At 42.7% G+C, this 22,795-nt stretch overlaps 1 protein-coding gene across 5 annotated transcripts in view; it reads left to right on the top strand.

The window, feature by feature from the left end:
- INO80D (INO80 complex subunit D) overlaps positions 1 to 12,330 on the top strand; it is a 43,759-nt gene extending 31,429 nt beyond the window's left edge. For 2 of the 5 annotated variants that reach the window (XM_057411789.1, XM_057411793.1), the window contains one exon: positions 726 to 4,855. In XM_057411789.1, coding sequence (XP_057267772.1) covers positions 726 to 1,894 — 1,169 coding nt within the window. In that variant the 3' untranslated portion in view covers positions 1,895 to 4,855. Of the gene's footprint in view, positions 1 to 725; positions 4,856 to 11,650 lie in introns of those variants that run through there. The other 3 variants (XM_057411790.1, XM_057411791.1, XM_057411792.1) reach the window with 3 other exon arrangements.
- Positions 12,331 to 22,795: the final 10,465 nt, after the last annotated feature.

A 22,795-nucleotide genomic window follows, 5' to 3' on the forward strand; every position in this document is an offset into this window, starting at 1 on the left:
TTTTAATAATTCATTTTACATTTTTACTGCCTGTCAGTGTTGCAGTTTAATCAAGAGTATTCTCCGTAATGGCATCTTTCTGCCATCGAGTGGGGCTGGAATCACAGTCAGTGTTGGCCTTTGATAAAAGGAGAAGAGAGTGAGAATAAAATCTTTAAATACGTCTTTGAAACTAGCTTTTGATCAGAACTGTACTTGAATTTCTGGATTCTAAGTCTTAGTATCTGTCACATACAAAAAAGAAATTAGAACAACCCAGCATTGGGGTATGTGATTTCTTTGGTCATTTTCTGATATGAGGTGACATCAGACTGTTTGAGTTGAAATTAACCTAAATTATACTGACTGTGTGACTTTCAGGTCCAGGCTGTAATGTGGTAAGTAGGAAAGAGTTTGTGGACTATTTGTGTTATTGCAGCATTGAAGAAAATCTCAATTCGAGTGCTTTTACATTAGGTCTAGTAAGCTGGGGAGGTATCTTGTAGTGGAAGAGGAGGGTGGAGAGAGGGAGTTCCATTGAAGAGGAAGGTGTAATTTCTAATTTTTTACTTTGGTTATCTAGTTAACACAGGTGAATGAAATTTTCTGTGTACCACAAGCCATTCTGAAAGGTTATCATACTCTGCTGCTCTGTACTGAACTGTTTGTACATCTGCAGCCTCAGAGTGCCAGTGCTGGGCTCACCTGAGAGGAGTGTGCTAACTTGTGTGTCCTTGTTCCTGCAGGTAAAAACGGAGATCTCCTTCCAACCACAGAAGAGGCTGAGGAACTGGAACGGGCCCTACAGGCTGTGACTTCTCTTGAGTGCCTGAGTACCATTGGAGTACTTACACAGACAGATGGTGTGCCAGTTCAGGAGCTGTCAGATAGAGGGATAGGGGTGTTCTCTACAGGTGCTGGAGCTCCAGGAATGCAGTCCTTGAGTCGAGAGGTTAACACGGATCTGGGGGAGCTGTTGAATGGGCGTATAGTACATGATAATTTCTCCAGTCTGGAGCTGGATGAGAACTTGCTCCGTTCTGCTACCTTGTCCAACTCACCTACGCCCCTGGCAGGGCAGATCCAGGGGCAATTCTCAGCCCCAGCCAACGTTGGCCTTACTTCTGCCACTCTGATAAGCCAGAGTGGCCTTGGGGAGAGAGCCTTCCCAGGACAGTTTCATGGACTTCATGATGGCAGCCATGCCTCCCAGAGGCCCCACCCTGCCCAGCTGCTGAGCAAGGCAGATGACCTGATCACCTCACGACAGCAATACAGCAGTGACCATTCACACTCCTCACCCCATGGAAGCCATTATGATAGTGAGCATGTGCCGTCTCCCTACAGTGACCATATCACATCCCCTCATACCACATCCTTTTCTGGTGATAACCTGGCAGCTACCTTCTCAGCAGAGATACCCATGATGGCACAGCACTTGCTCCCAACTCAGCTGGATGTGCCACTTAGCGGGGTGGTCAACCCCAGAACTCACTGGGGGAATCTTCCTGTCAATCTTGGGGACCCCTCTCCGTTTAGCAACCTTCTTGGTGCAGATGGACACCTCCTGTCCACCTCCCTGTCCACACCACCTACCACCTCGCACTCAGAGACCACACAGCCTGCCTTCGCCACTGTGACCCCCAACAGCTCCAGTGTGCTCCCGGGGTTACCGCAGACCAGTTTTAGTGGCATGGGTCCTGCCTCCGCTGAACTCATGGCCTCCACCTCCCCTAAACAGCAGCTCCCTCAGTTCAGCGCAGCCTTTGGGCACCAGCTGAGCTCCCACAGTGGCATCCCCAAGGACCTGCAGCCCAGCCACAGCTCCATAGCTCCTCCCACGGGCTTCGCAGTGACCGGTGCCACCGCTACCAGTACCAATAACGCATCTGCACCCTTCACCACCTCCAGCTGAGCTTGTCTGCCTGGCTCTGTGCAGGTAGATGGGGGACCTGTGTTTTCTACCTTTCCTTTTTTTCCTTTTTCTTTATTTTTTTCTGTCCTCCCTTCCTTTTTGTTTTTTTAAGAGGGGGTTGAGAAGAAAACCCCTGCTTCAATACTGACCAGGGTTAGCCCTCTGTGAACCTTGCTGTAGCGTTCACATGTGCTTGTTACGCACCGGTGCTCATTTCTTGCAGGCAGGTTCACCGTTCCCAAAAATTCCTTAAGGATACAGCACAGTTACTGGATGCAATTGATCTTAACAGTAAGACCTAGAAATAGAAAGATACCTCAGATTACTGATGCATGTTACTGTTCCCTAGGGTTTGGATCAGTGCTTGCCATCCCTTTAGCATCTGGTAGAAAGTTTTCCAGTGGGCAGAAGTTTGTTTGGTTTTTTTTTGCTTTTAATTTACCCTTTTCCAAAGGTAGCATCTGGCATGGAAAACTTGGCTGCACGCATTGATTTGAGAATGCTGCACTGAAGTCCTAAATCAAGGTCATGGTTCAAGATGAGTTTGGCATTTTCTTAAAATAGTCTTTTGACCTCCTCTGTGTGCGTGTGTGTGTTTGGGGTACAGGGAGCAGCAGTTCCTTTTCTGCCTTTGGTGAAGAAGTGGGAGTTGTCCCCTTCCAGAGCTGGTCACTGTTGTTGCATGCTGATTTTTTGTTGTTTTGTGGGGTTTTTGGTTTTGTTCTTTTGGTTTTGTTTTATTGTGATGTTTTTTAATTCATTGAGCAGCAAGGGGAGCAGTTGATTGGGTGCCCAGAAATCTGAAGGCTGATACAAAGTTAGCCCAGGGGGAAAAAGAAAGAAATTAAATCAGAAGGATTGAAATAGATCATGAGTGAAGATGAGTGAAGATTCCTGTGCAGAAATTCCCTCCTTTGCTGAATTACTGTGGCCTTGTAGCATTGATAATTTGCCTTTTCAAATGTGGCTTTGTCCAAGAACTTCTTGCCTGACAGGCTGACAGGTATTTCCCAGCTGAAACGGGAAGAATTTGGTTGGTATTCTGCCCATCCACACAAGTCTAGGTCAGACCCTTTGATAAGTTTCAAATGGATGCATTTCTCAAGTTATATCTAGCTACTGAAACTTTTTTGGATAGTTTTCCTCCCACTGGGAGCCATACTATTTTTTCAACGCGTGTGAGATTTGATGCTCTCTATGGGAAGCTGAATGTATGTAAGGAACCAGCAAGTACCTATCAGCAGTCATGGCTAACTAAAAGAGAAATCACTAAAGCAAAATAGAAAAGAACCCCTTCTGTCTGCAGCACAGTTTTGCCTTTACTGCCCACCTGCTAAAGGTAGTATTCAGACTTTTTGGTAGTAATTTGAGTTCTTAAAGAAAGGAGTCCACTAGCTTTTAGATTTTTATGGTTTTTAATCCAAGAGAGAGCAGCAGCAGAAATCCTTAGGTGTGTTTAATTGTATCTCTATCAGGAAAGGGAAAAAGGAACTTGCTTGTGACTTTATAGGGCTCAAACTTGCTACTGTACTCTAACTGTAAAAGTAGCTCCTACTTAATGTAACAAGTCTCTACTCTTCTTTGTTTCTGAGATGCAGATGAGAGAGAATGGAAAATCCCACATTTCAGTCTCTTACTGACATATTTCATTCTACCTTACAGTAAAACATCCTACCTGCATGTATTCTAAGATTAATTCAGGAAATTAAGAGGTACCAAGCACATGTAACAGAGAGGCCTAATAAATCGTTTGAGCAAGGGATCATTGAATGAAGTTAAGTTGCTATAGAAACTCATTTTGTTAGCAGTCAGGCCCGCACCAGAACCTCTGACCCAAACCTCTCCTTCCGTCTTGCTAAGGAACAGAATTTAGATGGGATAGGTCTTGTGTCTTCTTACTATCATAGCAATCATTCTATCCCTCTTTTCTTGAAAGATTTTTCCTCCTTAAATACAAAGGAGTATGGATGATGCATATGTTCTTTTCTGAAATTGCAAGTGTTATGTGGGTGGAGGAAACAAAAATTATTTTCATGCTTCTGTTGTTATGACGTCCTTATTTCATACTTGGTAAAATAGATCTTAATAATATAAGCCGAATATTTTTAAGTGGTGATTTAAATATGTTTGTAACATTTAAATGTTTTAAAATCATGTAAAAAGTTGAAGCCTATGAAATCCTGCTTGTGATTGTCCTGCTGATTGAGGAATGCCCAGTGGTATTGTGAAATGAGGCAAATCTGACAAGGCATTTATTTATGTTTGTATTATGTTCCCCATACTTTGTTGAGGAGACAATTGTTTGATTTGCAAATGAATTTTGTTGTGTCCATATACCTTCTTAAATGTGTTTGGATGACTGGCTGAAAAAGAGTGGAGAATTAGTATACCAAATGGTTAATTCTTTAACCTGCCTCTTTATTCATGTCATTTTAGAAGATGTTAATTTCTGTAAATTGGTTTCAGGACTTTGGTCTTGATATCATTCTTGTGCCCACCAAACTTCAAAGAAGCTGCAGCTAGTGCAGGGTATATTTGCCCCACATTACATTTCTCTTTCTTAGCAAATGCAGGGGGTGAGGGGAAGGGAACAGAGGAACAGAGAGTCAAGTTCTGCTTGGTCATGTTGGTATAAGTTATGGAGGAGCTCTTTGGTCTAAGGTCATTGTGAGGTTGTACTGGTCTAACTGGGAACAGAACCCAGCTCCTAATCTGGGCATTGATTTAGTCAGGGAATTTCAAAATTGGGAAAAGCTCTACAGGTCCATAATTCCCATTTGAAATCAATGGTCGTTTTGCACCTACCTGCATTCCTTTAAGGCAGCCTAGGATAGCAACTCTCTTCCCCAACACAGACTTCAATTTTTGTATAATCCTTGATGACTCTTCCTCGGAAAGTGACTACGTAACGTTTTTCAATGAGCAAACTGAGTTTGCAATAAAGCTGCACTTTTAAAAATAGACTTTGGTTTGTATACATTTGAAATAGGAATCCTTCTGTCCTGTCTGACACAGAGCTCTGAAATGGGCCACCACTTTTGCCTTTTCCTGGTTCACCTCCTGTTTTTTCACTGCCACTGATTTCATGGTTACAGCCTTCTAAGCAGTTACGGGTCTTGATCTTAGCTTTACATGGTGGATCATTCCAGGTGGGCTTCTGCGCTCACGCAGCCTGTTGACTTCAGTGAATCAGTGTCTTATTGTTGGATGTGAGAGATACAGTCTAAGATACATGTGCAGCCAGTTTCACACCTCTTCCTCTAGGAAATACTGCAGTTCTGGTTAAGGTGGTCTGTGAGGCCATTATTTATGTGGTTCCCGAGTAGTATCCATGCTCTTTCACAAAGGTTTTGGTGTATCATCTTGCATAGCAATTAGCACTCTAATCACCCTTTCACCAAAGAGCCAGTGTAGCAATTTCAGTCCATTGATTTGAGATGATCAATGCTTGTCATACCCTTTATGTATTAACAAATGGAATAAAGGTAGTTGAACCTAAAAGTTCATTTCTTTACATAAGATTTGAGTTTTAAAGAACTGAAAAAAAAAAAAAGACTTAGAATAAAATACCAGGAACATCATTTTTTGTAATAATATCACCTCTATTAGTCTTTGTACAAAAGTACTTAACACAGGATGAACTTTGACAATGTACAGGAACAGCCTTATGCTCTCCTGGTGTTTAAGGCATTGTGTAAGAGACACTTTAATGTTTCCTTTCACTTGGGAAGACTGTATGCCAACTTTGAGGGGAGTCGTATGTGCTTAGATACCTCAAAGTTGATTTGTTCTTTAGCCTCGTAGTTACTTTGATACAAGAAGATGTACGTCTGATGCAAGAAGATGGAATCATTTTGTCTCATCCTGCCTTCTAGTTCCTCCAGGTTTATGCTTAATTCCCTTCTTGTTAGTAGCATTCTTCTCTCTGGTTGGCATAAAGCTTTAAATTGATAATGCTGAGAGGTAGCACAGTTGCAGGTCTGCCTCAGGCACCGTGGAGAAGATGGCAACAGCTAGATTGCCCACTTCATTCAGCAGGTTAGTGAAATGAGGATTTGCGGTACTCATTTGGAAGGCACTGGAAGGCCCCGAGAAGCTTATCACTTGCTAGGGAAAACTCAAGAGATGTTATTAGTACAAATGCAAGGAAAAAAAATATCAGAGGAGAGTCATCCACAATAGCAAAGAAGGCAAGCAAAGCGTCTTTTTTTGGTTTTGTCTTCCTAGCAGGAGATGGGTATTGAATAACGGGAAGTTTTGTTGTGAGTTGTTAGGCATAGTGTGCTGCTACTGGCTTCAGGGGCATGGCTGGGGCAAAGGGCCTAGGACTGAACTTGCAAGCCAGTTGCCAAATTCAGTTTGAAGCGTGACTGTGACCACATCAAAGTACAGTCTGGGCTTGAATCTGCTTGCCAGGGAAGGAGTCTCATGAAGGAGTATAATCAACAGTGGACAGATGTCTTCACTGAGAACATGGCCCTGATGGTTGTGTACATGCATTGTTAGTCTGCCTCTGAACTCCAGCTCCTACCTGAGCTCCTGCAGCACCTTGACTGCTGTGTTTCCTTGTAGGCATCAGCAGGGCTCCAGGGGTATTTCTCACTGTCTTTGTGCTGCATTGAGCTGGTGAATTCTCCAACAGTATAAGCCTTGGTACAGGGAGGTGAGAATTCTTAGAAGAGCCAGCCACCTACCTGCAGTTGAATCTTTCAGGGCTTGTAGGTCATATGTTTGGTGGCAGGAGGTGCTTTCAGCAGACAACAGTAGAGAGCTTACCTGCAGTGACCTTCTGCAGTGAGGCAATGGTGTGGGTGTCTGGGCAGCTTCCCTGGTAGGATGTTTAGTTTTGCTTTTGTATTTTTGCCATTTCCTGTGAAGGCTTCTCGGTGCAGGCCTGTTGCAAGGTCCAGTGTTGGTGTCAATATTAACTGAAGGAATAGTTTTGGGCTAGTGTACTGACCAGATCTTCAGGTCTTTCTGATCTTCTGGGCCACATTTAATGATGGAGTGTTGTGGGATTCTTGTACCTCCTTTGTTTCCTTCCCCTCTACATTCTTCATCATTCTTTTATTCTCCCATTCCGAGATAGTTCTCCAATGTAAGTAATGCCAACTGGTAAGTCTTCTGTGGTCCTGAGCAAATACAGCTGTAAAATGAAAAGGAGGAGAGATTCCTGCATTTCATAACATACATTTCAGATGCTGGAAAGACAGTGCAATAGATCAGAGTATTTCTCAAAGCAATGAGCAAGATCATGCTTCACAGCACGCTAATATGCCATAAACTAGATGTTGTGGGTACAGCATTGTTTATGGGAGTGCACATGCTAGCAGTGAATGTGCAGGTATTTTTAGCAAGAGTTTACCTTCTCACAAGTTCCTCTTCTTTTGAGAAGTGCATCAGTAGAAAGTCATAAGGAAGACTGTAAGTTGTTATTCTCAATATGCACAAGCCCAAATAAAAGTAAGGAGACTTGGTGGAAAAATCTGCATTTCTGTTTACAAAACTTAGACTTTAGGAGGAGAGGCCTGGTCATGAGAGGCCTTTAGCTCTATCAGGTGAAGTTTTGCTTTTTTCTTTAAAACTAGACAAAAGCACTGTTACTGGGAAAGAAGAGTTTGGTGGAGGAGAAGGAGTTATGCAAGAAATGCTTTTGACAATTTTCTCACTCATGTTTTCAGCCCTTTTTTAAAAAAGAAAAAACCCCACTACATCAGTGACTGGCTTGGGAGCTTTTTCTTTGCTGTTCTGCTACTTTTCCTGGTTGTTGGGTTCTTTGCTTTCCCCTGTCGTATTTTGCTTTTGCATACTCATTCTCTGTCTGCTGTGGAATAAGGTAACATAGTGAAAGAATGAAAGGAGAAAGTGGGCTTGGCCATAGATCGATTGCAAGAGTTGGAGAACACTTTCTGTCTCCTTGAAGTACGTGTTGGCATCTTTCAGTCTACTCTGGCTCACAGAATTCGGTTTGGAAGTGAACAGGAGGAAACTTGTGCTTTTGACCTTAAAACTGTACTTACCTGATATAGAAAAATGCATTCTTCCTACTCCTTCTCCCTGCTAGTCCCCCAAACACACACACAGATGCCCAGAGTACCTGTGTATCGACCACATACATGTGTTGACCTTGGTCGAGTAACGCTAATGTTTTACCTGCTTTCTGTCATCATCAGCCGGTGCCCGCAGGGGGGGGAACTTTGGATAGGTAACGTTCCCAGATATCCTCTGGAAAACTTTAACTTTGGTGCAGATTGCTCTGCTGTAGCTAACTGCGATGGCATTGGCTTCTGCCTTGGAGTGGGCTGATTTACCCTGAAATGACTCTCTAATCTGCGTCTTCAACGGTGTGGTTGGTTCCTGTGCAAATAGATTCATTCTAAAATGATGGACAGTTCAATTCTCATGCAAAATAGCTACATCCTACCAGAAAGGGTTGAACCAGTTTCTCTGAACAGTGATGACCTTCACTGTACAGTTTTGGGTATGTCTCAGGGATTCCTTGTAGAAATAAGGGCAGTTAACAAAAAACAAAACATAAAAAAAAAAAAAAAAGGAAAAAGAAAAAAAAAGTGAATAGTTTTAAAAGTAAATAATAATTTAAGGTAGAGCGTCACCTATGTGAGAGCGCAAGAAAGAGAAATCTTTGTTCAGTTTTATAGTAAACCGTGTCTGGCTTAGGGACTCTTCTCGGGGCTCTCATCTCAAGTTCAACGTACAGAATCTTTTTCATCACGCTCAGCTTTAAACTTTTTATTTAAAGATACCCTTCCCCAATGAGCTTTCAGAATACTTATTGTAGATTTAAAGAGAAATGGTATATTAATTTATGCTATTAACATCACCTCATAAATTATAAGTTTTATACTAAAGCTGTATTGAGTGTAATGAATTATGTTGCATATGTGTTTTTAATAGCTATAAAATTATATACAAGCTTTTTGGAAAAACAAACTAGTGAAGCACCTTTTTACACTGGATCTTTGCCGTGTCAAGGTGTACAGCTATTCTTTGCTACCTTGCAGATATCTATATCTATATATAGATATATATATATAAATAAAATGGTATCCTGTATCAACAAGCATAGAACTCTTTTTAACCCTTATATTACTGTTCATATAACTCTTTCTAAATTGTTACATTCTGCAATAATTTCTCTGTGGTTTGTACCTATGATTAGAAATTTAGTTACAGGGTAAATAGATCAAATTAAAGAAATCCAACTACTGTAGCTGGAAGTTGTGAACCAAGTTTGTAAGACCTTTTCTTTCTTTCTTTTTTTTTTTTTCATGTATTTATTTCCAGTTAGCTCTGTGAGTTGGAATTTGAAAAGTCAGAACATTAGGAATCTACAGTGTCTTATTCAGGAATTTTTCCCCTCCTTTCCTCACAAAGGAATTCCCACTGTGACTTATAAATAGAATTAGACTGCTTGTGTGCATGTATGTATTATATATACACACAAAAAATATGCATTGGGGGGGATGTATGTGCGATACGAATGTGTATATTGTATGTAGGTCATAGTTTTGTAAAGAGAAAAGTAGTCAAGAGGTGATGGAATGTATTGTAGAAATGTGATTATTTAGTAGGGGGTTGTTATGTCTTCACTGTTGTATAAATAACTGAAACTCTCTACTACATAATCTTCTGTTATAAGGCTAACTCTGATATCATGTCAATTTTACTGTTTTTTAAATGCGTTGCATTGAGCCCTATTTAAAATGCCATGAAAATACCAAGCTCCCAAAGACAGCCTTGAAATAAAACTAATGGGGGAGGAGGAAAGATGGGAGAAGTGAGTGATGTTTTCCAGGAGAAATTGAAATGGGAAGGTTTGCATTTGATGGATGGGGAGGCGTGGGAATTGCTGTATCTTTGCAAATTAATACCTGAATCTCCTGTGGTCTGACTTGGAAAATGTTGTCAATCAGTGTACTTGTGTTTTCAAATTAGGTTGTAAGGGGCACTGTTTGTGTTCTGTAACAGGATCTTGTCTTCAAAGTAGATTATTTTCTTTCACAAGTGTTTTTGTGTATATTAATTTTGTCCCAAAAATTGCTGTTGTGGCATTGCAGAACAAAATACATTTTCAATCCAGGGAGTTTCACTTGCGCTGTGAAATTCTGAATTTAATTATGGCCATTTAACTTTTCCCTCCCCTCCTTTCCCCCTATAATTGGAGATGGAAGATTTTGTTATGGAGAGTTCTCGCTTGCAATTGTGAGAAGTCAGAAACATTCTTACAGATTGGCTTATTCTTCATACTGTTCTGTTTAGGCTGGAGAAAGCAACCTAATTGTTATTTATTCATACAGTATCACTTTTAATGATGATGATCCTGGTGACTTTAGAAATCTGTTTAGAAAAACAGAGCTTCCAGTGTTGCACAGACACTTGAATTTTTTGAAGGCATTTTTTAAGCAGTTGCAAATCAAATCATAATTTTCAATTTTTTTTTTTTTTTAATATCCCCCTCCCTAACAACACCCCCCTAGGCATCCCTCCCCTTTTCCTCTTCCCCACAATTCATTTCTGGCACATACACATACAAGTGAAAGGGCAGGGAGGTGGAAGTTGTCAGAGGCCTTTCCTTCTGCTTATTTGATGGTAATAGGAGTTATGAGCATAAATCTTTTATGCCTTTATGGTGAAGAATATACCAATTTTTGTGTATACCTGTACAGAGAGATGTATCTGTATATGAGATGTTGGTAGCACTTTGCGGAATGTGGACTTGCCCTCATGATGTACAATAAATACGTGTGAATGCAATCAATCTAAACCTATATATACATGAATATAGATGTATAGGTGGGGTATACATTGTATCACACACATGTACATTAGTTGTAACATGAGCGAGTGTGTGAGCTAAAGAGAGAGACTATCCACGTAGCATACGTGTAACAGGTAAGCACTTGTGCCAAACAAGGTTGTTTTAATTCTTCTGAGGGATTTGGATGACATCAGTGACTGATAGGAGCTTGGTCACCATTGATCTGTGTTACCTCAGCCCTCATGGTGGAGTTGCCTTGGTACGTTTCTGCTTTCATTTATTCTATATTAATACTAACTGAGGCCTCTTGCAATGCCAACCTCTTCTGCTTCTCTGCTCCATTGCGTCCATTCCAGCTCCTCCTTGTCCCTGCATCTCTACTGTTTCTTTTGCTGTCAGCAATCAGGTTTAATGGCCCAATCCAGCTCTGCTTATGCATTAGGGAAATTCTCTTGGTGACTGTAGTGGAAGCTGAATTGGGCCCTAAGCACTTGCTTGAACTTATGCAGAATTTCCCAGCTATTCAGTTGTGCTTGAGTATGACAGTGATTTGTAAATGAACACAGACTTTTCTTAGAACCTGATGCAAAGCTTCCTAGCATACTAAAAGGTTAACCTGGCATTGTATTTTAGAGGTAAATGCTCAAAAGTAGAAAAATGAACACACCAAAAACTGTCTTCAATTTTCAGCCCCAGGGAGAAAAAGGGAGCTTGGTTTGTGTTTTCTGTAGTGCAGGCAGTAAACACAAGGCAGCCCTGTGCTCTGTTCTGAGCAGTGAGGTTGTCATCAAAAATATCAAGAGAAATACAGCTTGTTATATTTTACCATCAAACATTTTAAAACGAGCTGCAGAGTTGACCATTAACGTGCTAGCACTTTGCATCCAGTTGTGTATTGAGTGATCTCGCTTATATAAGTGCATTGTGGTTTTAAGTGTTCTGTTTTCTGGCTAAGTGGAGCTTCTGTATCCTTTTAGCAGAAAGCAGCTGTCAGAACCTGCTCAGTCACATTTAAGCACTGTTGAAACTCCTGGCTAACTTAGGCTTCAGTTTCAATGCAGAATGCTGCTCCAGTTCTGTCATCGAGTCGTACTGCATTCCACGTTTTCCGTATGGATATGGCACAGTTTTTTCTTGGCCACAATTCAGCCATGGAGCTTTGTCTTCCTTGCATTTCTATTAGAAAAAGGTAACTGGTGTGCTGTTCCATCTGAGCTTTCATGCAATCATACATGACGATTTCTATGATACATATGTTGGGGCGTGTGTATGGGTATGTCTGTACTGTGTGTGTATTAATACATATTTATACACACACGTATATTACGCTATTTCAGTTTATGTATGTGGAGAACGTACCTGTTGGTTCTCTCCTGATATATACTCATGCATACGTATATTAAATATGTATATAGAGTGTAGATGTCCTGCATATACATGTGTATATGTTATGAACTTTGGTTGGCAATTTTTTCCCCCACTCTTTGCAAATTGCGCTCCCTTACATCATACTTTCACTGAAGCTGTATTATATAGAAGAAATGGAGAAATGTGTTATCAAAGTTTTATTTTAAAAAGGAGACTCTTATTAATTATCTAAAGCCATCTAATTGTCTTCTGAATTTTTACTAGAAGGGCTGTTATTTAAACAAAAAAAAAAAAAGGAGAAAAAAGGAAAACAAAAGCAAGCAGACAAGCCCTTACTCCCACCATTGCTTATATGGACATAAAGAAGAAGTGGAAACAAAAGTTTCTATGTATTTATTTCCTTCAGAGGTTTCTGAGGCATTCTGTAATTGCATTCTGCCCCATCCCCCTTTTGTCCAATTATAATTAATGATTCATGGTTTCTTTTACGGAGCTTTTTCCCTCATTACTTTTCTTTCGTAAATCATTGTTCACCTCCTACGTTTAGTAGTGCTGATATCACTGAGGAGATTTCATGTCCTTCTGTCCTTTTTGAGAGAAGTACCAGTGCATCGCTATTGTGTTACATTTTAACATACTTTGTGGAGGATGGATGTTCTTACTGAAGATGTCTGTAACAAGTCTTTAACTTATTTAATGTGAGAAGCCTATAGTTTGCTTGTTTCCAATGAGTTTCTGCAACAGTTTTTTCATCAACATATTAAGTAGTTCCCTTCTTACTTGATTCCTGAGGTTTTAGGGTTTGGGTTTATTGTTGTGGGTTTGGGTTTTGTTGGGTTTTTTCCTTCCGATTCCATGAAATGCTTTTCTGCAAGTGCAGCAAAAGAGATGTCAGGATCTCAACCAATATCCTTTTGCAGTTAAGGGTAAATATCCCAGATTTAATAAAAGAGAAGGTGGCAAGTGGACAATCCAAAATGCTTAGAGGGAATGCTCACTCTTTTTAAGGCTGTCTCGAGAAGTTTGTGTTTGGTGTCATTTTAAAGGTAGCTTGATCACATTTTGATATCAGAAACAGCCTTGTAACAAAGAGCCTCGTACAGTTGTTTGGCCACTAGAGTTTAAAAAGTAAAACAAGTTGCAGTGGGAAAGCAAAGGTGAGGCAGTGTCTTTTGAACCAGTGAATTGTAGCTTGCAAACGTACCTGATTTTGAAGTAACTGCATGGTAGCAAGGATTAGCAGTCTCTTACACCCCTTCCTTCTTCCCTCTCATCCCCGACATGTGTTCAGCATACTGTACATTGGGAAAAATAAACAACTGAACTCCAGCAAAGCTAAATCCACTTAATGACTGCTTAAAGGGAACATACAAACTTGCATTGCTGCATCCCATCTCGTGGTATTAGCTGGAAGACTAGCTAATACTCACAGAAAGCCCAGTCCAGATTCCTTCTGTGGATGTATTGCTTTTGGAGAGTGTGGTGCATGAGGATGCCCAAGAAGAAGGGTCCCTTCCTGCTGGGTGCCTGGCAGCGATAGCAGCTCACACTACTGCTTCTAGTGCTGGAGGCTCACAGACAGCATTCCAGGGGCAGGTAGGGAAGCTTGTGTTTGTACTTTCCCTTTAAATAGGAAAGGTTGGCTCTCATGTTCCTCATACTTCTCAATGAATGTACTGTATTACAATTAAAAAAAAAAAAAAATCAATGAAATGATAATAGATTGGTCTCCTTTTGTTATCTGGTCCTTGTTTAATTTGTTTAAGGGTTTTTGTATACGAAAGTTTACATTTTTATGTATATTTTTCTTGTGTAAAAACTGATGTAATATGTGTATAAAACACTGTATGTATTATCTGTATATAGTGTGACAAAATGATTTTCTTTCTTTCTTTTGGATGTATTAATAAATCTTGCTGTGAAGTAGCTGTGTTTACTATGTTGAAACCCTCTTCCTCAAGCCATTTTGCCAAGTCTGAGACGTATGAATATTGCCCAGGCTGCAATCTAATCCATAAAGTGATTTCTTTTTTTTTAAAAACGTATCCTAAGTACAGTTATTAAACTGTCCTTAGCTTAGATAGCTGTAGAGTCTGATTCTACTCTTGCTTATTCTTTATTGCTTTCTAATGACATTAGCTAATCAGTTTTGCAAACAAACCAGGATCTTCAGTCTCAGTCCTGATTCTAATTATAGTGCTTTCTAGCTCTGGATCACTGCCCTGGAGACCAGATCCCCCTCATCTTATTTTCTGGTTTGAGTTTGCAGAACTGTACTTGAAATACAATTTAAGGTGTATGGAATAGTTTTTTTTTTTTGTTCCTTACATGTTGTTATGTTTTCTGAGGTCTAAACAACATATCTCTGCTTCTTCACTGGAACTGGTAAATTGGAGTTTGGGATTATTTTGAGGATTGGTATATGGATGAGAAATGAGGGTTGCTGTGAGCTCTGGTCAGCTTTTTGGCAGGATTGCAAGGCCAGGGCCTGCCTGTGGTGACTACCTCGATTGTCCAGATGTTGGGAATCACCACTGCCTTGTTTGGACGCAGACACCTGTGCTCTGGGGTAAAGCTGCTGTTCCGCCACCTTGCTGTGGCTGGTGCAAACTAGGCTGCCTTGTCTGGCACTAACCTTCTGGTGCCATGTTTGCCTTCCAAAAACAGCTTTTCCACCTCTTTTCAGACAGACCTATGCCTTGGATGCTTTGCAGTGAATAGATTGCTGCTGCATCTTCCCCTTTGCTTTCTGACACAAGGGGTTTGTGCTTCAGCTGATGCTTGCCTTGCTAGTCTTCCATCTCCAATATGTTTGAGGTTATGACTTGCCAAGGGTAAGTAGTCATGTCCTATGTGAGACCATCTTCCAGGTTCTGTTTTTCATAAACAGTCTCACTTAATTCTGATTTGATCACCAGAATAACCATGAACAGAGATTGATGAGAAGGGGATTTAGTAATCTGACTTTTCTTGTTAATGAACAGTGGATCAGCTTTTCTAGACAGCATAATTAGAGCAGCATTTCACAGTGCTTGGTTGTAATTCAGGCTGAGGGGTAAGCGGTGTCAGTGAATGATGCAGTCTTCCATGCTAACACATGCTGCAAAGGTTTCATGGCAAAGGACACAACTGGATTGTACTTTAATGCCTTATCTTCCTGAGAGATGAGAGTACACTGAAAGTGCTGCATCCAGGCATTTGTCAAGACAGAGTGATCACATTAAAAATGAGACAAAGTAAGCAAAAGGAGAGTGCAGCAGCTTAAGTTCAATGCGGTATGGCTGGAGAAAATCTACCCCAAGCTTGTCCGTTCTAGGGAATTTTCAGGGTCTATGATAGTTGTTAAAAATCTGCTTTTAACAAAACAGCAAAAATAAGTTGCTATTTTGTGTAAGGTTTGAGGCCACAATGAAGAGTAAGGTTCTTCCTTTGGGATGACTCCCTGGCAGAAACAGACTTCCCTGGTCTGGTCCCTGACTGGGCATTCTCCGCTGTGGGCTTGGAGAGAAATGGGCTGACACTCCTCTGCTGACTAAGATGGAGACCAGCTGAATCACCTGGGTTTCTTTCCAGCATGTCCATGAACAACAAAGGAATGCTGCTCTTAGAAAGTGATTGCATGGCTCTCAGCCTGAAACTTAACAAAAACAACTGGTCATTGCTCTAGTGCTGCGTTTCAAAACACAAGTAGGCTTTGTTTGAAGTATCAGCTCAGGAAGAATGTGGTTCATCTTTCTCTGTATTTTAACAGTCCTCTCGAGCTCCAACAGTAGTCTTTTAATAGTTGGCAACTATTTTCTCAGGAGAGCTCATTGGGTTTGTACTGGAAAAGCAGGTGACATTTTGTTACAAGAGCAAGCGTTGCTCTTGTATGCGGCAAAGCAATTGGAAGGATAAACCTTTATTAAATTTGGGAGGTGTCTTCCTGCAGAGGTGAAGACAACCTCTCTCTCCCTGTATAGTCACAGGCACTTGTCCCATCTGCAGGAAATAATGGGGGATATCTTCCACACTCCCTACACCCCAGAGTGCAGGGCTGGTACTCTGCAGCTGTCTGGTATGAATTGGAGATACAGGATGCTTGTTTTAACAGGCTAAGAGATGATTGGCGTGTTTACTGATGTGCAGTTCAGGCCAGGAATGGCTGCCTTGGTTTACTGCTATTGCTAATTTATGACTAGTGGAAGATGCCAGTGAAGAGTTTTGGTACCACTGCATCTAGTAAGAAGACTGAAGTGTTGTGCTAAAAATGTTCCTGAAAGCAAAGTAGCTCTGATATTCACACGCGTTCTTGTGTTTCTGTAGGGGAACAGCAGTACAAACCTTCTACACCCACATCCAGTAAATCCCATGGCAGATGTCCTTGGGACCAAGATGCTTGGTGTCCTGTTCACCCCTTGCAACTTGCTTGCGATGGCTGACATAGCCACCGGTGTGGAGTAGAGTCCTGTATTGTGAACTTGGTCTGGCTCTGATGCCTGTTTCTGCTCAGCTTGTGCACCAGATTCAGCTTCTTGACTTTAAAATACAAAGCCTTTGCTTTCACACTGTGCCAGCCAGCAACCATCCCAGGGGCTCTTGCAAACCTCATCTGTGAGGTCCTCTCCTGTGATGCCTACCAGGTAGCTGATGCTGGTTAGGCTGCTGACACAGACATAAATGCTGTCACGCTGACCAGTGTGTTCTTGACAGGTACCGTGTGTTTCATTTCCTGGGAGGGTGTCATGGACTTCAGCCACTTCTAGCTTCTCCATTGTATCTGTGTTGGATGCAGTGGTGACCCTTTGCAGTAGGAGACAAAGTGCTGTGGTGAGAGGGAGGGGAGAGGGTCTTCCCAGCTGCAGACTGGTGCTGTGAGCCTGTGCTGTGACCCCAAGGAGGGCAGTAAGGCTTGTGAGGAGCACAGCTGGCATCTGATGCAGCACCATCTCCTATCTATATAGTCCTTCATCAGAGAGCTGCAAGGTACATAGTAGTACGGCTCATGCTGAAAAGAACCTTGCAGGTGATTTCTCATGGGGTTTATGTGTGTTGCAGCATTTCTCTTCAAGCTGTGGCTTTCTTGCACAGGGGTCGAGAGGAGCAGCACTCATGAAGAAATTGGGCCCAAACTTGATCTGAAGGGGTAGCAGCAACCCTGCCTCACCCAGCTAGTGCCAAAGCATCAGCAAGAGTAGAGAGGCTGATGTATGTCAAATTTGGGCTTGTACTCTGCCAAATTTTGACTTCGAGCTGTGGGTCTCAGTTACAATACTGCCACATCAGCATTGGTCCACATTTGTGCCAGTGGAATTGTGCAGAACTGGACCCTGGAAGCGTTCATAGGTATTTCCCAAAGTGACCGTTGTCACTGTTTCTACATGGAGCATGCGGCACCTGGTTACAGCTTCCCTGTGTCTCTCCATGGTGGTGCTGACCCCTTCCAGTGCTGGGAGAGCTGCCCAAGTCCAGGAGCCTTGAAGTTCTTACAACCAGTTCTGGGCATGTCTTTTAAACAATGCCTTTGTTGGGGTTTATTCTCCATTTGCTAATGAAAAATGTTCTTTGCCATCACCCCAGTAAGACGAACCCAACTGGGAAGGGGGGAGTGAGTTAAGTGCCTAGTAGCATACAAATGGGTTAAATCAAGACGCATGAAGCATCTGGGGTTCTCTGCACATTCCTGCTGCCTGAATCAAGAGGCACGGATTATCATCAGCAGAGGATACCTCCCCAAGTGTGTAGTCTCCTCTAATTTGTGCTTTCAGCAGTTTGCATGTATTTGCCATGCTTTGGTAAAGAGCTTTTCCAGTCCAGCTGAGTGTTCAAAGTCGGTAAAGCCACTTGACTTACATACGAGAGCACTTGGTTGCTGTTTGCTTTTGCTGTGGGTTTTTTTCCCCCTCAACCACTTTAATGCCTTGTTTAATCCTGCAGAATTTAATTTTTCAGTTAGCCAGCATTTGCTCAGTGGAGCCAGCCAGTTTTCTCTATTACTAATCTCATTTTTGCTGCTCTCCCTTGGGTCCTACTGTTTAATATAGCTTTTGTTTGTTGGGTTTTGGGGCTTTTTCCCCCCCTCCTTTTTTGCCCGGTGTTTTGCCCATTCCACACAATGTTTTTGTTGGTTTTTTTTCCTCTCCATCCCCTTTCCCCTCAGATTTCAACTGAAATTGTTGCTGAAGCGATTCTGCTAAGCAAAATTAGATTCTTAGAATTGTCCCTTGTCAGACCTTATTCTCCTCACTTGGCTCCTTTATCTCTACCAGCTCTGCCCAGGTACAAGGCCTTGCTTGGCAGAACTACTCCTAATACCCCTAATTAATGAATTAGAACCAGTCAAGGTCTCGTACAGACATACGTGTTGTCTGAGGTAGGCCCTTTGAAGGGTGATGGAGATGAGGATCTTGACAAATAATATCTCTTCAAAAAATTCACCAAAGCTGCTGTGATGAGTCTGGAGAAGAGAAGGTTTAGGGGGGACCTTACTGCTCTCTACAGCTACCTGAAAGGAGGCTGTAGTGAGGTGGAGTTGGTCTCTTCTCCCAGGTAACAAGCAATAGAACAAGAGGTAATGGCTTCAAGCTGCACTGGGTGGGGGGGGGGTTCTTCATGGAGAGGGTGATCAGGCATTAGAGCAGGCTGCCCAGGGCAGTGGTGGCATCACTGTCCCTGGAAGTGTAGATGAGGCCCCCAGCGATATGGGTTAGTGATGGACTTGGCAGTCCTAGGGTAACAGTTGGACTTGATGATCTTAAAGGTCTTTTCCATCCTCGTTGATTCTATGACATTTTGTGTGCCTTGCAAAGCTGCCTGCCTGTAGCAAATTTCCTGTGATGACGTGCCAAAAAGATGATGCCTCTATCAGACGCTGTTTCCCATTAAACATGCTTAAAAAGCTATCAGTCCCGCTCATATCGGCTCCTAGTCCGCTGTGATGTTGGCTGCTTTCACGCAGCCTGTGCTACAGGGAGCAGAGTGTTTCACAAAGACTGTGGCTGCATCTCTTTGAGCTGTCCCTGCTTTGGGGCAGACTTCGCCCACAGGCAGCACCGTTTCCATCTGCCTTTGCCAGGTTACAGAGAGTGGGGCTGGAGGGTGGCAGCCTAACTCTTTCTTAATTATTGAATACCTGCAGGATCTCTTTTCCTTCATTCACCCCCGGTAACACAGGATATTTATCTCTTCCTGCTCCTTCCTCAATTCTATGACTGGTGTTCTCAACCAATGCCAGAATCTGTGGGCTGCTCTTAGCAAAGTCTGTAAGAGACAAACAACGCATGGATCTTCTAGTAGCTATGTATGTCTACGACAGACAGTACTTTTCATCTTCCCCCCCCCCCCCCCGCCCACAGTGCTCATCCTATCCTATATGGGCCAACAACCAGGTGTAAGACTCCCTGGTTGGAAAACTGGTGGGTTTTAAGCGTATGGTCCCTCCGTGTTACTCTCTGGTCCTATAATTGAAGCACATCCTGTGGTGTAAAATTCTTAAATGCAACAAAACTATAAAACAAGATCCTCTTTTTACTTTGGTCATCTCTAATGCCATAAAATTTAATCCACTCTTTCACGTAATTCATAATTCAGTCTAGTTTTCCTTCTGCCTCCTGTTTTTCCACCAGCTATCTGGGACTTGATTTGCAGTGTGCTCCACAGCAAGCTTGTGGGAACTGCTGAACATGGTGTCAGGCCCTGCAAAGGAGCAAGCAGTGAGAACCTGCAACAAGCAGGCAGGTAGCCAAGGGCAGGACAAAGGTGCTGCTTGCCACAGAGAGTCATTGACCTTACTTGGTCCATCAGCTTTAGTTTTGCATTCCCGGTTTTATTCATTGCCCGAAGTCTGCAAGGAGCAGCATGCCATTATAAGAGGTTTTTGTAGTATAAGTATTGCCTGAGTTTTTAATAATCAACCCAAAGTCGTTCCTGACCTGCACCAAGTTTATTCTAGGGTGGCCACGACAGCGCTGCCAGTGCTGATGACAGACAGCACCTGATGGAAATGACAGTGACAGTGGGAGAGCTGTGGGGCTGGGGCTGTGCAGGGGATGCTCAAAGCAGGACAGGTCCCTCGGTTCCAATTGTTCTTTTGAAACCCAGACATTATATCTTGCAATATGTGGCATAGTCTGTGCAGAGGGTCACATGTGCAGAACTGATGCTCCCCGAGCAGCGTGAGATAAGGGAAAAAAGCATGGGGAACTGGAATGTCTTTATTACTTTTTTTTCAAGGGGAGATTCTCTTTCACTTTTCATTTCCTCTTGTGTTTCCTTTCTGTATTTGTGCTTTAACATTAGCTTTGATTCTGTCCTGATAGTATTCAAGTGAAGGCTTACATATTTCATCAGGTTTGTCTCTTTTGTTTCCAGGGCTGAAAGTCCCAAACAATATGAAGCAGTCACAGCCGCGTACACATCTGGAGTCCTTTCATCCACTCCAAACAGGCACATTCCTTTATTCCTATTCACCGTCATTACTTAATTTCCTAAAGAGGCTGCAGCTCTTTAATGCCTGAGTGACGTATGTCAAAATGTCTCACTAGGCTCTTCCACTATGTGGTAATTCAGTATATCCTGTTTCCAGAGCTGAAGAAATACATTTCCTTCACTTTAGCTCATTACTCTTTAGGAAATTGCTTTTCTTCTATTATCCTGACAGCCTGGATTTTGACAGCTCCAGACTTGCTGGGTGAAGCTCATACAGTCTCTGCAAACACTTTTCTTCCTTGAGACTCCCCTGTCTGTCACCTATCATGTCCTTCCTAGAGCGGACCTTTTATTTGTGACTTTTCTTACCTTTTCCAATGGAGGCTGGGTGTCAGGACATAATTTACAATGCTGACCCTGAAGGTTTACAAAAAACAGGCTTGCCATACCCTCTCCATCAAGGTAACGATGCATTGCTTTACAGGCTCACAGAGATCTCCATTGCTGAACTTGTATTACCAATTCCTGTGTTAATGTAACTGTTATGGCCAAGTTTTAATAAAAGGAGCCATCACTTGTATTGCCTGGAACAGGACCTTCGAGAAAGCATTAGCAAAGATAAACTACAGTGCGCTCTCCTCAGCACTTTCTAATCTAAGAGCCACTTGACCTATCCAGAGGAAAACCCACAGACTATCTTGCAGAAAGCTGTCATGAGAGCTTTCAGTTACAACCGAATACACAGGAGCCAAACTTTGCTGGCTCCCCTTCCTCCTCTGTGCTCTTGCTTGTGCATGTAGGAAGATGGGTGTCCACTTTTCCCACACGCTATGGTCCTCGAGCCCCCGAGCCCAGCAGCAGCAGGGGAGCTGGCACAGCCCTTGCTGGGATGGTTTAATCAGTAACTCCAGCAACTTCTCGCTGGTCCTTTCCCAACACTTTGTGGTGTCCTCTGGCATCTTGGAAGGCTTGGATCCAGAGGGATGGTGGCCCCATGCTGAGACACCTGGTTATCTCATGGCTAAACCAGAAATGTCCTGTGCTCCTGCATATGCTTCTTGATGCTGTAGGCTGTTAATAGCACCCTCCTACCTCTCAGGGACAGCTTGAAGAGAAAGTATGTGTCTGTGAGGAGTTCCCATACCATGTGAGGAAGGAAGCAGCACAGACGGAAATCTAGACCTGTTCACAAGAAAACATTCTACCAAAACAAGGACCTATTTATACTTGATGAGAATCTTGCATTTGAATCCTAGACCTGAGTAATCCCATTTTTTCTTCAAAACTGCTTCATTTTACCTGCGTAAGGGTCATGGCTGCAAACTGCCCCACCTTTCCTATGGGCTGTCCTGACACAGCCATCTGTCTGCTGCAGAACTCCGTTTGCAAGCAATCCCATTTGTTTTCTCCTTGCTTTCAGTTTCCGTCAGCTCTAGGTGACACCTGGAGAACAGCATTCCATGGCTCCCCCCAGTCTCTCTAAGGAAGTAAAAGCCTCCCAGCTCTTCCCTTTCACCATACCCCACCAAGAATGACATGGCTTATAGCAAAGGTTCCCCTTCCTTAACTGGTGTCACTGGGTAAGATGCATTTATTCACTGGAGACCTGCAGACACATGTTGATGCTATTCCCTTCCTAACTGCTGCTCTGAACATGTATTTCATTTTCAGGTGTAATGAACCTCTCCAAGCTTCTTGTCTCATCTGCAACTCTGAACATTTCTGGCAGTTTCCCATGGCAGTCTGATGGGGAAGAAGCCTTACCAGATGAGCTTACTGCTTGCTAATCATTTCTTTCCTCTTTTGTGATGAATAAGATCCTGATGGGTGTTCAGCTCCCGGGCCCTCCTTCAGGAGAGACTGGAGAGTGGCTGGTGGCACCTTCATCATCAGTGGGCTGCCAGGTAAGTGAGTTATGGCAACTGTGCCCACACCCATTGCTCTGTCCTGCTGGTGTGGCTCTTCTGCAGGCTTCACCAGTTTGCTTTGGAGTGGTCCTAGGTTTTGTAGCTGTTTTGTGGCTGTTTTTAAGGCAGCCTCACACCTGCAGTTGTGCTCTCCTGCTGACAACTCTCTTGCCTCCAGTTAAAACCAGACACCAAGCTCGGGGGAAAATTAATGACACCTGCAAATTACACATGCTCAAATACTGCTGCTTCATTTGCAAGTAAAATCAGATATTTTGGTATCTGAGGCCTGTGCCTTATGCATCTGCATATCTTAAGCATATAAACAGCTGGAATTTGCTTTGCAGACATGCTCAAGTTGGCAGCCAGGCACGCTGGTGTGGCTGTGCACAGCCTGGCTGAGATGGCTCCTCTGCACATCCAGCGTTGTGTGTGTGATGT

The sequence above is a fragment of the Pezoporus wallicus genome, unplaced genomic scaffold (genome assembly GCF_028554395.1).
Source record: "Pezoporus wallicus isolate ANWC-B61680 ecotype Strahan unplaced genomic scaffold, APGP_CSIRO_Pwel_v1 contig_6732, whole genome shotgun sequence".
NCBI classification, from domain to species: domain Eukaryota; kingdom Metazoa; phylum Chordata; class Aves; order Psittaciformes; family Psittacidae; genus Pezoporus; species Pezoporus wallicus.